Genomic DNA, 15,365 nt, shown 5'->3' with positions numbered 1-15,365 from the left:
TTTATACATTTTCGCGAAAGCTATGTCAAACAGCAACCATCTGACATTCTGGTCAGCGAACTATAATGTCAGTGATGACTGTGGAATTGAAGAACTCCTTCAAATACAACCCACTTCTTTGTCAGAGCGGGAGCAGCACATGCTTAAACAAGCAAAAACCACAGCACCAGATTTGAATTTTTCCAGATATTTTCATCAAGATACATTTCCGGTAGGTGATTATGTTCAGGAAAAAAAATATAAAGAGAACTTTTAACCCAGAGTCTGGAACCGTATTATCAATGAAAAAATCCACTACGAGCGCAGAAATCCAACAATAGAACACCACTCGGGTTTCGATCAGGGGGGCCGTTCTCCCCAATCACTCCCTCGAGGTCTCACATCAGCATTGAAGTCCCCCAGCAGAACAAGGGAGTCCCCATAAGGAGCACTCTCCAGCACCCCCTCCAAGGATTCCTAAAGGGGTAGGTACTCTGAACTGCTTTTTAGTGCATGCACACAAACAACAATCAGGTGCCGTCCCCCCACCCGAAGATGGAGGGATGCTGGAAGAGTGTCCAAGCCCCCTCAAGAGGGGTGGTACCGGAACCCAAGCTGTGTAGTGCTGAGCCAAACTATGTCGAGCCGGAATTTCTCAACCTCACGCTCAGGCTCTTTCCCAACCAGGGAGGTGACATTCCACGCCCCAAGAGATAGTTTCTGCAGCCGGGGATCGCCTTCTTTGGCCCCTCTCACAGGTGGTGAGCCCATGTGAGGGGGAACCCACGTCGCCTCTCCGGGCTGTGCCCGGCCGGGCCCCATGGGTCAAGGCCTGGCTACCAGGCGCTTGCCATCGCTCCCCTCCTCCGGGCCTGGCTCCAGAGTGGGGCCCTGGTGACCCGCGTCCCGGTGAGGGAAGATGTCGTCCAATAATGTTGCTCATCATAAGAGGTCTTCTGAGCCATTCTTTGTCTGATCCCTCGCATCAGACCAGTTTGCCATGGATAACCCTACCCCGGGGTTCAAGGCTCCGGACAACATAGCTCCAAGGGTCACTGGGACTGACAAACCCCACCACCATGATAAGGTAATGATTCGTCGGTGGGGTATTATTAGCTTAAGTGCATGTTTAAATTCAACATGGTATATTATTTTGTAAATCCCTGGGCCGAATGTCTCGTACCGCCTTTTTTATTGTAATGGAAATTTTTAAATGCGTAATGGATGACTCTGTGAATAGCAGGACTAACCAAGGCTATGCCAGTCCCTGGCCGAGACCAAGGTTCTTGCGCTGGTGGTCCTCAGGAGCTCTGTCAGCAGGTGGGAATACCCACGTGCTCTCAGTATATCTGCTTCAATGTGATTGATTAGTTTTGTGAGTTACCTTGTAAAGTGTGAAGTGATATGTCAGAAGAAGCAGAGTGGCGCAGCGGAAGCGTGCTGGGCCCATAACCCAGAGGTCAATGGATCGAAACCATTCTCTGCTACTAACATCGGTTCTTTTTTTGAAGAAGCAAACTACCCTACTTCCAAGTGTTACCATTGCTGTGAAAAATTGTTCTTGACAACTATTAATTCTGTAAAACTTATCTTTTCTCATATTCTTCTGAGGGATTCCTACTGATCAAAAATCAGATCGGAAATCGGGCCTGATCGCATCATTTTCACAAGATCGGAATTTGATAAAAAACGCATTGTTTTTTTGAAATGCCTTGATATTCTCATGAAGGCGGAAGTGATACCGCGAAACATGTCAGGTACGGCCTAAAATTCATTGTGAAAAAGGAACAGAAAATAGTCAAATAGGAAAATTCATTTTTATTTCATTACATTTAGTCCATTTTTCTTTTTGTCATCTATTTCAAATATTAACAACAACAAGTTTTTAATTGCATTCTAGTTTCATACACTTTGAGAGCATGTTCTGGTTCTGGTCTCGGTTTAAAATCATGATTCATCTTATAATATGACAAAAGTATAAGGACATTGTACGACTTATTTATTTATTTTGAGCAAATTCATTATCTTTCACACCATATTTCTTATAATGTTTCTTAGATCCTAGATTCAATATATCAATCATTTTCATTCAAATGTATCATGTTTGAATAACACTCAATATTCTTATTGGATTTGCTTGCAAATTCAATAGACAAAAACTGCAAATTTTCAAATTTCTTAGGCATGTCTTTAACTGTGACGATATTTTCCATATTATTTAGATAGTAAATTAAATAAAATCTTCAACGAAACTCAATTTTCGTATACAGTAATACCTTGACTTACAGGTGTTCCAACATACGAGACAAATTTGAGATTTGAGCATACCAGATGGTTCCCAATTGTGAGTCGGTAGTAAATTAGAACAAATTTTGGTGTTTTTTTTAGGATGGAAACAGATTAATTTGTATTTTGTTCATTTCTATGGGAAGAATTGACTTGAGATACGAGAAAATTGACATACTGGCTCGATCCCGCAGTAAGCTCTACTGTATTTGAATAGTGGATCGATTTTACACATTAAAAAGTGTAAACAAGATTTTCAGAATGCAAAATACAATTATACTGCGATTACAATGATCTTTCATACAGAAATTGATAAAGCAAGCAAAGCCGTCATTGCCCAATGCTTATCACAACACATTTGTGTCTTTTAAGTCTATCCTTTCGACTAAATCTCTGGCAAGAAGCTGAGCAGAAAAAGGGTTTCTGACGGATGTGGGTAATTGTGTTTTTAAGATATTCCTACCACAAATTGAGCAAAAAAGGGCTTTTCTCCTGTGCGGGTTGTTAAGTCTTTTTTTCAGGTTTTTCAATTGTGTAGCTTTTTAATTGGGCGGTTGTAGCGAATCTGTGGCCACAGACTGAGCAGGAAGACATTGTTCTCCAGTGTGGGTTAATAAGTGTTCTTTTAAGCTTTCCTTTGGGAAAATGTTCGACCACAAACAGGAAAATATTTTTTTGCCAGTGTGTCTTTGTAAATCTTTCTTTTGAGAAAAGGCTTTACCGCAAACTGAACATGAAAATGGATTTTCACCTGTGTGTGTTCTTGCATGACTATTTAAGTTTCTCTTCTGTGTGAATCTTTGACCACAAACTGAGCACGAAAATGGTTTTTCACCAGTCTGTGTTCTTGTGTGTATTTCTAAATTTCCCTTCTCTGTAAATCTTTTACCACAAACTGAGCACGCAAATGGTTTTTCACCCGTGTGTTCTTGCATGATTAATTAAGTTTCCCTTCCGTGTGAATTTTTGACCACAAACTGAGCAGGAAAATGTTTTTTCGCCAGTGTGGGTTCTTGTGTGGTCTTCTAAGTTGTGCTTTAGGGGAAAGGCTTTACCGCAAACTGAGCACACAAATGGTTTTTCACCTGTGTGGGTTCTTGTGTGCATTTTAAATGTTCCCTTGTGTGTAAATGTTTTACCACAAACTGAACATGAAAATGTTTTTTCATCAGTGTGGCTTCTTGCATGACTAATTAAGTGTCCCTTCTGTGTGAATGTTTGACCACAAACTGAGCATGAAAATGGTTTGTCACCCATGTGGGTTCTTGTGTGTCTTTTAAAATTTCCCTTCCGTGTGAATCTTTGACCACAAACTGAACACGAAAATTGTTTTTCACCAGTGTGGGTTTTTGTGTGATTAATTAAGCTTCCCTTCTGTGTGAATGTTTGACCACAAACTGAACACGAAAATGGCTTATCACCTGTGTGTGTTCTTGCATGACTAATTAAGATTCCCTTCCGTGTGAATCTTTGACCACAAACTGAACACGGAAATTGTTTTTCACCAGTGTGGGTTCTTGAGTGACTAATTAAGCTTCCCTTCTGTGTGAATGTTTGACCACAAACTGAACACGAAAATGGCTTTTCACCTGTGTGTGTTATTGCATGACTAATTAAGATTCCCTTCCGTGTGAAACTTTGACCACAAACTGAACACGAAAATGGTTTTTCACCAGTGTGGGTTCTTGTGTGTCTTTTAAATGTTCCCTTGTGTGTAAATGTTTTACCACAAACTGAACATAAGGGTTTCTCCCCAGTGTGGCTCCTCATATGTGTTTTCAAAGAAGATTTTTTCCCAAAGGTTTTCCCACACTGAAAGCATTTGCAGAATTTGTCGCCACTGGGATTTTTCTTAACATCTTCAACATCATCATCGTCAAAAAGCAAGTCGTTGTCATCTGATAAAGGAGCAATTAAATTTTCTGCTCGCCATCCTTCTGTTGAGCTGCCACTTAGAAGCTCCGCCCCTCTGTTGGCCACGCCCAGATCATCTTCACTCTTGAAAGGCTCACCAGTTGACCATTTGACACATTCCTCGTTTTTGATTGGAGGTTGCTCTTCTCTTTTGCACTGTTGAGGGAACTCTGGCTCCTCCTCTTTAATTTGGGGCCATCCTGAGGCGTTTACAGGCTCCGCACCTTCGCCGGCCATGCCCAGAACATCTTCCCTCTTCACGAACTCACCAAGTGACCAGGTGAAATGATCTTCCTCCCTTTTGATTGGAAGTTGCTCGTCTCCCATTTGTTGTTGAGGGAACTCTGGCTCCTCCTCTTTGATTTGGGGGAGCTCTTTAAGGCCAACAAAGTCTTGCCCATCAGGACCAAGATATTCTCTGAAACCTGCAAAATACAAAGATAATACGTGTCGCTACATGCAGTCAAAAATGGGGAAACTTTTTTTTCTTACTTTTACACGTTTATTATCACAGCATGGTAGATTATTTTGGAAAGATATATGCCAGAAAAGTCACCTTTCAGGTTCAATCCAATCATCCACTACACAATTTAAAGCCAAAATAGTGGTGAATTCAGATTTTAAATATTTTATCTTTTTATTTTATTTTATGGTCATGTTCTTGAAACGTTGCAAAAATCTAAAACTTGTTATTTTGGGTTAAAATGGGTTAAGTACATCCAACTTTTTCTTTTATTTTTTAATGGACATGCGTGAGGTTAATTTACATTGTTTCTTTTTGTGAGGCTGAAAATAATCTGCTTGCAAATGTTGAGGTCTTCAGTTGATTATTTTATTTATTTCATATTACAGCAACTTTTGGTTTGAAGGTAAATTTTGAGAAATAAAGACGCCTGCAGGTTTTATTATTTACTTTTCGTAGTGTAAGAAACGAGTTGTTTCATCTTTATTACAGAACTTTTAAAATCATCAAACTGCTGTCAAAGAATGAGTTGGTAAAGAAAACTATAGCTCTATAATTAATACTTTATATATTTGAAGGAATAGTCTTTAAGAAACGTTTAATTGGGAGAGCGATTAAACACAAAAAGTGGCTAAAATAGAATACGAATAAAAAAGAAAAGCACCTTTTGCAAACAGTCGAGACTTGATGGCGTCATGTTCTCCGTGGGGGTGTCTTTTTGGGGGTCCCCTGCTCGAATTGTGTATTTTGCGTACATTTTGCAACATAGTAGGAACTGATGAAAAAATGGGATTTGTCACATATTCTCACCAAAAACCAGGAAAGGTAACTCACCTGACATTTTCGGGCTTGATATTTGCTTGCAAGACGAAGCGTTAATTTCAAGAATCTTGTTTCCTCTCTTTGCTAGCAGCTAAACTCGGCTAGGCTAAGCTAAGAACGCCAAAAATGTCAACGTTCATCCAAAAGATTCGAGATTAAATGATTTTTTGTGTGGTCTCGTATGGAGTTCGCACACTTTTATTGGATTAGTCATACGGCTAAGAAGTGATTAAAAAAAGAAGCAAATCGCTTTCCAAAAGTATAGCAAGCGCCGTCGTTCGACAGCAAATGGACGAGACGGCGAATGGCGATGACGTCATATACAAGCGGCGAAGATTTTGCCTTCAGACGGGAAAAACATAAAAAAGAGAAAGGAAAAAAAGAATAGAAATACAAAACATTGTGGAAATTTTGTGTGAATTATAAACCTTTTCTCCAATGGAAAAATTATAACCAACTGATCTTTTTTAGTCATTTCGTTTTAAAAACTCATACAATCAATACAACCAAGATAATATCGAAATCATTTAATTTAGAGAAAAGCCATTCGGGTATGAACTCTGTTAAAATATATAGAGACACCAGTCAAAGTGTTTGCCAGGTTTAACGGTATTAAAATTTAAATATACACAAAGCAAATTGATGATACGAGTATCGGGATTAATGAATATGCCACTTAGTTATACTTACTATTATCCTATTAATATTAACACATGTTTTCATATTTATAAGAAAAATACGTGAAGCCAAACAATATATATTAACAGGGGTTTGATACTCGTGGCCTGCAACACATATCAATTTACCAATAGAGAGTTTGAATAAACCTTAGGAATGATAATACTATATGTATATATATATATATATATATATATATATATATATATATATATATATATATATATATATATATATATATATGTGTGTGTATATATATATATATATATATATATATATATATATATATATGTGTATATATATATATATATATATATATATATATATATATATATATATGTGTGTATATATATATATATATATATATATATATATATATATATATATATATATATATATATATATATATATATATATATATAGCACTTACTAAAAGCTTTACTGGGTATTTATTAAGGAAATCTGCCGTGCTCGTCCAATGCAGCTTCTCTACTGTTCTGTATTGCCTGCAAGAGAAAATATTTTACCCCAATTAGCATGCAACATTTTTTATATACTCAGTATAAACTTTTCGCGAGCACAGGCGCGCACGGCCGTCTCGATAGTTGTCGTCACTCGTATAGATATCAACAAATTTGTTTACCCAATTGGCATGCAACTGATAGATTTTAACATTGGGGGGGTTGAGGGGGGGAAACGGTCGATTGGTCTCCGATCTCTTTGTCGCCGGTCTTTTGGTTTGGTTGCAGTATTTTCTCGCGCGCGCGGCCGTTTCGATAGTCGTCGTCGCTCGTTTGGATATGAACAAATATAATACCAATTGGCATGCAATTGATAGATTTTAACATTGGGTGACAAAATGTCCAGGTCATTTTCATTAAAGAGTGCTACTTACGATCAATTTGCGGTCGTTTTCGTCCGTCTCTGATTGCTTGCACGCCGAATGGAGAGTAGTCGCGTACTTGGCCGTCCGGAGAAGAATGGAGATCCCTCGTGGTAACCCGGATGTAGATCTTGCGTGGCACCCGGATGTCGGAACATTTAATCCAAATCCCCACTTTTATTTGGTTAATAAAATAATAATGTGTTAATGGATGCCTATGACAGTCAATGGCAGTAGCAGATGTGTTAAATGAGTGCTCTTATTTCTCCCAGAGATTGATAGAATTTTTAAGTTTTTGAATTTGCTTTGTCTTCTTTTTAATAAATTAATTTTACTTATTGCCTTTTATTTTAATGTCAAAGTTCCGGGCTAAAAGTATACTAATACTTTTATTTGTTTGATAAAAATGACCATCTAATCTAAAGTATTTCAACATTGCAAGTTCTCCCAGAGAGAATGAAGGTTCATTGGACGCCTATGACAGTCAATGGCAGCAGCCGATGTGTTAAATGAGTGCTCTTATTGATGTGTTAAATGAGTGCTCATATTGATATTTTGATATTAGATATGTAGATCGTTTCAACAGTATTTAGATCGTTTCAACAGTATTTACAGTATTTCGAGTCTAATTACTGTTGAAACGATCTAAATACTGTCTAACTAAAAGTATACTAATACTTTTATTTGTTTGATAAGCGACCAAAAGACCGGCGACAAAAAAGACCGGCGACCCAAAAGACGACGACCAAACTTCCGGGCGACCTAAAGACCGCGCCCAAAAGACCGGTGACCAAAAGACCGGCGACCAATCGACCGCACACGCACTGGGTACATGGTCGATTGGTCGCCGGTCTTTTGCTAGACATGATCTATGCTACTGAGATGACAATGAGGAACCCAGTAACATGGACTGAAGAAGGAAACCGAACATTCATGGAAGTCAAGCAACAAATCTTGGAATCAGGAGTCCTGGCGCTTCCTGACTATAAAAAACAATTCACCCAAACAGTGACTTGCAAAGGGACGTTCATGACATCAGTATTACTACAACCACATGGAACAAAGATGAAACCAGTAGCGTTCTACTCAAAACAACTGGACCCAGTTGCATCTGCTCTACCCCCGTGTACTAGCAGTGTGCGCAGCAGCATTAGCCGTCCAGATGACAGCTGAACTTGTACTGTTCCATCCACTCACACTCCAAGTCCCCCATGAAGTGGATCTACTGATAACACGAACAAAAATGTCGTTCCTGTCACCAGCAAGACACCTGGCCATTAGAGCCACATTGTTATCGCAACCCCAACTCACCATTAAGCGATGCAATATCATGAACCCAGCAACGTTAATGCCAACTGAAGAAGACAGAGATCCATACCAATGTGATGAAAGAACCAACGAAGGCTGCAAACCAAGACCAGATCTAAAAGACACTCCTATTCCACACAGCACTTATGTATACGTAGATGGATCAGCATCCAAACCAGAACAAAGGAAAAATCAAGTAGGATTTGCAGTCGTTACAGACAACAAAGTCCTATGTGCAGAATAACTGCCATCTAATCTCTCATCTCAAACTGCAGAAATTATAGCATTAACAAAGGTGTGCACATTGTTTAAAGGTCTAAAGGTCACCATTTATACAGACAGACAATATGCACACTCCACTCTACATGTATTTGCTGCACAATGGAATAGAAGAGGGATGAAAACATCCACAGGCAAATCAGTAGAACATGCCGAACTGCTGAAAAAAATTACTTAACGCAGTACTGCTTCCCAGCCACATAGCTGTATGCAAATGTAAGGCACATACTAAAAGCAGCGACAGAATCAGTAGAGGAAATGATAGAGCAGATACAGCAGCACAAACACTTACTTCACAGTATACACAACAACAACAAAAAATGAATCAATCCCAAAAACAGTATTAATTGATATGCGAAACATTGCACCACAGAAATAAAAAGATGCATGGATGCATGAAGGCGCAGAACAGTCTGCAGACGGCCTATACACAGCAAAAGGCCTACCGTGCTTACCAAAGAATTTATTCCGAATGGTAGCAAAATTGAGCCATGGAAAGTCTCATGTCGCAACAGGGGGGATGATGGACATGGCACAGCGTGTGTTCCATGTGCCAACAGGTCTAAATACCTACTTTAAAAAAATTTGGTATGAACTGTTTAACTTGTTGCAGACATTATGTGCAAGGTAACCTCAGGCCCAAACGAGGCCAATGCCCAAAAGGTACTGTTGGATTTATTATGGGATGTTTCTATATGTTTTGTAAGCATTTTTAATAAGTAATAAGGCTATGATGATGTTATAGATGTATGCATTTTAATAAATTTTGTATAAGAGTGTCTTTAATTTGAGACTGTGACAAACTCGAGGTCACCCCGCTGGCTCCAGCTTGTTGACATAACACCTCACCCTCCAAGGACTGTTACTGGGAGATAGACCTCGCAACCCAGACACCCAGATGCAAGTTCGCAATGATCTACGAAGGACTCATAAATTGTTTTGTCTGGGGCGCCGGCAGTTTACCTTATAAAGAAATTATTATGCTTATACTGCAAATTCTTACACAGGTGTTTTGGTTTCAATCTAATAATGGCAATTGTTTTGAATCAGATTACATTGAAATGTTTTCAGTTATGTGCGACTAAATACAGAGAAGAGGAGACTGCACGTCAGAAATGCTCAGGAACAAAGGCGCATTATGAGTGTGGCTCTTTGCAAGTTGTAACCAGATATGTGAAAGATGTCTTCCAATTTTAATTAAATATTACTAATAATGATTTAAGGGTATTAATCATTATTCCAACAGGTACCTACCCATTTGAAATTAAACACATGGATTTCATTGAATTATCCAGAAGCAACCAGTATAAATACTGTTTTGTCTTGATTGATTCAGTCTCAAAATGGACTGAAATAGTTCCTGCAAAATCACCAGACGCATTAACGGTGGCTAAAGCCATCTGTAAACACATAATCCCAGAGCATGGGATCCCCAGAATCATCTGGAGTGACAATGGAGCTCATTTTGTAAACAGCATAGTACAACACATGGCAAGACATCTAGGAATAAGTCTGAAAAAACACTGCTCGTACCATCCGCAAAGCGCAGGACTGGTAGAGAGAACGAATGGTATGATGAAACTAAGGCTCAAGAAAACCATGGAAGAGACAAAGAAGCCATGGCCAGAATGCCTATTACTGGTCAAAACATATATGAGGATAGTACCAACTAGCTCGGGGTTAACACCTTTTAGTTCATGGAAGGCCATTCCAACTTCCCCTATGGGAAGGTGAACCATGGCAAGAGACTAAGGGCGAGGCAGATCCACTCACAGATTATACATAAGAATATTGAGTATTATCTGTTTGGATTGGATTGGATAACTTTATTCATCCCATATTCGGGAAATTTCATTGTGACAGTAGCAGGAAGGGGGAATGCAGATACAGAAAAAAAACAGTTACAAGTTAGACAGTACAGTCGCAAAGGCCGCAGAACAACAAAGCAAAAGCACAAAGTACAAAGCAAATCAAAGTAAATGGGATCATTAAGAATCACCAAATAAAATCGTTAAGACAGAAAAGCAGCAAAAACACAAAACGAACAAGAGTGGGCGGAGCTACCGCCACCAGCTGCCACTTGAACGGCACCATCTTGGTTGCGGCAGTTTGTTCAACATTAAAATAAATTTTTTAAAAAAAATCACATTTGACTTCATATACCAACTGCCAGGTCTATTTACCGTATTTTCACGACTATCAGGCGCACTTAAAAGTCTTCAATATTCTCCAAAATAGACGAGCGCCTTGTGTATGCACCGAGTTCCAAAGCCTGACTGAGATTACTTCTGGCCGACACGCTGGTTGTATAGAGAAAAGGCAGACATGGGTGACGACAGGCATGCGGAAGTCTGCCAATGAGTGAAGGGTGTGCGTGTAAGAAGACGCTAAAGGCACGCCCCTAGCAGGTACCAGTATATAGTGTGGGTATGTGCGTCACTTCAAAACAACTTCGGTTTGCTTTCTAAGGACCCCCGAAAATGACAAAGAGACACGCTTACGAAGCTCAGTTCAAATTTCAAGCCATCAAATATGCAGAGGAACATGGGAATCAAGCAGCCGCGAGGGAATTTAAGATCAACAAATCCATGGTTCGCAAATGGAGGAAGCGGGAGAACGAGTTTCGGCAAGTCAAGAAGACAAAGCTGAGTTTCCGTGGAAACAAGCCAAGGTGGCCCGACTTGGAAGACCAACTGGAGCGGTGGATTCTTGATCAAAGTGCAGTTGGGAGAAACATCTCCACAGTCACCATTCGACTGAGGGCAAAAGCACTAGCGTAAGAATTGAAAATTGAACATTTTCAAGGAGGTCCGTCTTGGTGCTTTCGCTTTATGAAACGACACCATCTATCCGTTAGAGCGAGGACAACCGTGGTGCAGCAACTTCCAGCGGACTACATTGAAAAGCTAGCCATTTTCCGCACCTACTGCAGTAAGATTACCGACAAACGTATACAGCCTAACCACATAACCAACATGGACAAGGTCCGGCTGACTTTTGACATCCCGGTGAACCACACTGTGGAGAAGAAGGGGACCAGCACGGTAGCGATACGCACAATGGGGCACGAGAAGTCGGCTTTTAGAGTCGTTCTTGGTTGTCATGCTAATGGTCAGAAACTACCACCTATCGTGATTTTGAAGCGAAAGATGCTGCCGAAAGAAAAGTTTCCAGCCGGCGTCATCGTGAAAGCAAACCAAAAGGGCTGGATGGACGAGGAGAAAATGAGAGATTGGCTAAGTGAGGTGTATGTTAAGAGACCGGATGGCTTTTTCCAAGCCTCGCCGTCACTCTTGATTTGCGACTCCATGCGTGCCCATCTCACAGCAGAGGTGAAAAACCAAGTCAAGCAAATGAACTCCGTGCTTGCCGTCATTCCCGGAGGTTTAACTAAAGAACTCCAACTGCTGGACATCGGCATCAACCGGGCGTTCAAAGTAAAGTTGCGAGGGGCATGGGAACATTGGATGATAGATGGCGAACACAGCTTTATGAAGAGTGGGAGGCCGCACCGGGCTAGTTACGCCACTATTTGCAAATGGATTGTGGCAGCTTGGACAAACGTCTCTGCTTGCACTGTTGTTCGAGCTATTGCCAAAGCCGGCATCATTTCTGTGGAGGCACATGACAATATGAGTGACTCTGACAACGATGAGAGGGAACCCAGCGTTTTTGATGAATCATTTGCACAATTGTTCAATTTGGACACAGAAAATGAGGACTGATGGATTTGTGGGTGCTGATTGATCAAAAAACGTGAGTACAATGTAAAATGGCTAAATAAAGTACAACCGAACTCAATTTTGCTTCCGTTGCTTTTTTAAAAACGTGTTTTTAGCGCGTGTTCGTATGTTTAAGCTGGCGTATGTTTTGCCATGCCTAGCTGGGTCCAATAATAAATACAGTGCGCCTTGTGTATGTGTCAAATACAGAAATAGCACCCGTTACTGAGACTGCGCCTAATAATACGGCCTTATAGTCGTGAAAATACTGTACATACAAATCAAATCAGTTTGTATAAATATAAAATTGGAATAGAACTACTCCAAAAGGAAAAAAGTAAAGAATGTAGATTACAAACCTAATAGAAAATTTGGAAGATTAAATGAAATAAAACAACATATTACTTGTTTTTCTCTCTTTTTCAAACAGAGACAAATTCACAGCAGACTAATTTTATCAACATGATTCAAGAATGACACGAGGAATTCTCGTCATTTTTGCCAATTAATAGATAATACACACACACATTTGTGTCTTTTAAGTCTTATGAATAAATCCTTGGCAACAAACTTAGTATTATGTATTATTAAGTATTTTTAACCAATGGGGGTTATTATGGGTATTTTTTAGGTATTCTTGTGATGTAATGTTGAACCACAAATTGAGCAAAGAAAGAGCTTTTCGCCAATGCGGGTTGTTAAGTCTTCTTTTCAGGTTCCCCTCTGTGAAAATGTTCGAAGATTAAATGGGCAGGAAATAAATTCTCAGCAGTGTGGGTTCTCATGTGGCTTTTTAAATGGTGCTTTAGCGAGAAAGCTTTATCACAAATCAAGCACAAAAATGGTTTTTCACCAGTGTGGGTTCTTATGTGGGTTTTTACATTTTCCTGACGAGAAAAGCCTTGACCACAAACTGAGCACAAAAATGGTTTTTCACCAGTGTGGGTTATTGTGTGGACTTTTAAGTTTCCCTTCCGTGTAAATGCTTGACCACAAACCGAGCACGAAAACGGTTTTTCACCAGTGTGGGTTCTTGTGTGGGTTGTTAAGCTATCCTTGTGTGTGAATGTTTGACCACAAATTGAGCAGGAAAAAGGTTTTTCACCAGTATGTGTTCTTGTGTGCGTTTTTAAGCTTTCCTTGTGTGTGAATGTTTGGCTACAAAATGAGCACGAAAATGGTTTTTCACCCGTGTGGGATCTTGTGTGTATTTTTAAACTTCCTTTATCTGTGAATGCTTGACCACAAACCGAGCACGAAAAGGGTTTTTCACCAGTGTGGGTTCTCGTGTGGATTTTTAAGCTTACCTTGTGTGTGAATGTTTGACCACAAATTGAGCAGGAAAACGGTTTTTCACCAGTGTGGGTTCTTGTGTGCACTTTTAAGCTTCCCTTCTGTGTAAATGATTGACCACAAATTGAGCAGGCAAATGGTTTTTCGCCAGTATGGGTTCTTGTGTGGACGATTAAGCCTTCCTTGTGAGTGAATGTTTGACCACAAATTGAGCACAAAAATGGCTTTTCACCAGTGTGGGTTCTCGTGTGGGTTTTTAAATTTCCCTTTTGTGTGAACGCCTGACCACATACTGTGCACAAAAATGGTTTTTCACCAGTGTGGCTTCTTATGTGTATTTTGAAAGCTCTTTTTTCTGTGAAGCGTCGGCCACAAAATGAGCACAAAAATGGTTTTTTACTAGTGTGGGTTCTTTTGTGTGTTTTTAGGTGGTGGTTTTGAGAAAAGGCTTGACCACAAACTGAGCACGAAAAGGGTTTTTTGCCAGTGTGGCTTCTCATATGTGTTTTCAAAGAAGACTTTTTCCCAAAAGTTTTCCCACACAGAAAGCATTTGCAAAGTTTGTTGCCACTGGGATTTTTCTTAACACCTTCACCGTCATCATCGTCAAAAAGCAAGTCGTCGCTATCTGATAAAGGAGCAATTAAATTTTCTGCTTCCCATCCTTCTATTGAGCCGCTGCCATGCGGAGGCTGCGCCCCTCCGCTGGCCCCACCCAGATCATCTTCACTCTTGAAAGGCTCACCAGTTGACCATTTGACACATTCCTCGTTTTTGATTGGAGGTTGCTCTTCTCTCATTTGGTGTTGAGGAAACTCTGGCTCTTCCTCTTTGTGTTTCTTGGTGTTTGCAGGCTCCACCTCTCCGCTGGCCACGCCCAGAACATCTTCCCTGTTCACAAATTCACCAAATGACCAGGTGAAATGATCTTTCTCCCTTTTGATTGGATGTTGCTCGTCTCCCATTTGTTTTTGAGGGAACACTGGCTCCTCCTCTTTGATTTGGGGGCGCTCAACTTCCCCTTCAAGGTCAACAGACTCCTGCCCATCAGCACCAAGATCATTTCTGAAACCTGCAAAGACACAAAGATAAATGATAAACCATTTTCCAATTATAAAATGACTGCATTTCTTGTTCACAGAAATGAAACCAAACCAAAGGCGCCATACATTCATTTCGTCACAATGCAGTACTTACTTCTGTAGTATTCTCGTCAACAGCAACATGAGTTGAAAACTGTTTATAGGTGCATTTTTCAAAGTAAGGGACTATTGGTCAGAAAAGTTTCTTCACTGGTGATGTCGCTCCTTAAAATTAGTCAAATCTTTTTTGGAGCCTTTTCACTGTAAACATTCTCTTTTATGTTTTAGATTTTAATGTAGTTAAAATGCTTTCACCAAAGGGGAGGCATTAAAAAAACATTATCTTTTATTCAGTAGCAGGTCTATTATTATTTGGGGGATTAATGAGATTGAAATAGAGCTATAGTCTGATTGGACACTCTAAATTGCCCCTAGGTATGAGTGTGAGCGTGATAGGTTGATTTTCTCCTAGTGCTCTGCGATTGGCTGGCCACCGTTTCAGGGTGTTCCTCGCCTCTGGCCCAAAGGCAGCTGGGATAGGCTGCAGCACCCCCTATACAAGATTTAGCATTTCAGAAAATGAATGAATGTTGGGATTAAAAACTGTGGGAGAAGCCCAACGTAGCCTCGGCAGCAAACCTCGACTGGGTAGATGG

At 40.1% G+C, this 15,365-nt stretch overlaps 1 protein-coding gene across 5 annotated transcripts; it reads right to left on the bottom strand.

Annotated features, from left to right (window-relative positions):
• Positions 1-1,777: 1,777 nt before the first annotated feature.
• On the bottom strand, positions 1,778-14,709 carry LOC144065991 (uncharacterized). Of its 5 annotated transcripts, none has more exons than XM_077589267.1 (3): positions 6,573-6,628; positions 5,307-5,417; positions 1,778-4,604 (listed from the first exon to the last, which is right to left on the bottom strand). In XM_077589267.1, exons 2-3 carry the CDS (start codon positions 5,407-5,409, stop codon positions 3,181-3,183), a joined length of 1,527 nt encoding a protein of 508 aa, XP_077445393.1. In that variant the 5' UTR covers positions 5,410-5,417; positions 6,573-6,628; the 3' UTR covers positions 1,778-3,180. The 5 variants fall into 5 exon arrangements, with proteins under 5 accessions (XP_077445393.1, XP_077445389.1, XP_077445390.1 ...); XM_077589263.1 differs by lacking the exon at positions 6,573-6,628 and adding an exon at positions 5,477-5,909; XM_077589264.1 differs by lacking the exon at positions 6,573-6,628 and adding an exon at positions 5,482-5,909.
• Between the last annotated feature and the right edge of the window lie 656 nt (positions 14,710-15,365).

The sequence above is a fragment of the Stigmatopora argus genome, chromosome 20, assembly GCF_051989625.1.
Source record: "Stigmatopora argus isolate UIUO_Sarg chromosome 20, RoL_Sarg_1.0, whole genome shotgun sequence".
In the NCBI taxonomy this organism is placed as follows: domain Eukaryota; kingdom Metazoa; phylum Chordata; class Actinopteri; order Syngnathiformes; family Syngnathidae; genus Stigmatopora; species Stigmatopora argus.
The sequence above is the reverse complement of the archived record's forward strand: the minus strand, read 5'-3'. Positions and strand labels throughout refer to the sequence as shown.

Bases quoted from the DNA above. Each gene is read 5' to 3' on its own strand.
- LOC144065991 (XM_077589269.1), bottom strand. From the start codon at position 14,592: ATGGGAGACGAGCAACATCCAATCAAAAGGGAGAAAGATCATTTCACC. The intron at 3,955-13,119 runs ATGAGAACCCAC...TTTAAAAGACAC, and splicing joins AGCACCATTTAAAAAGCCAC to ACAAGAACCCACACTGGTGA.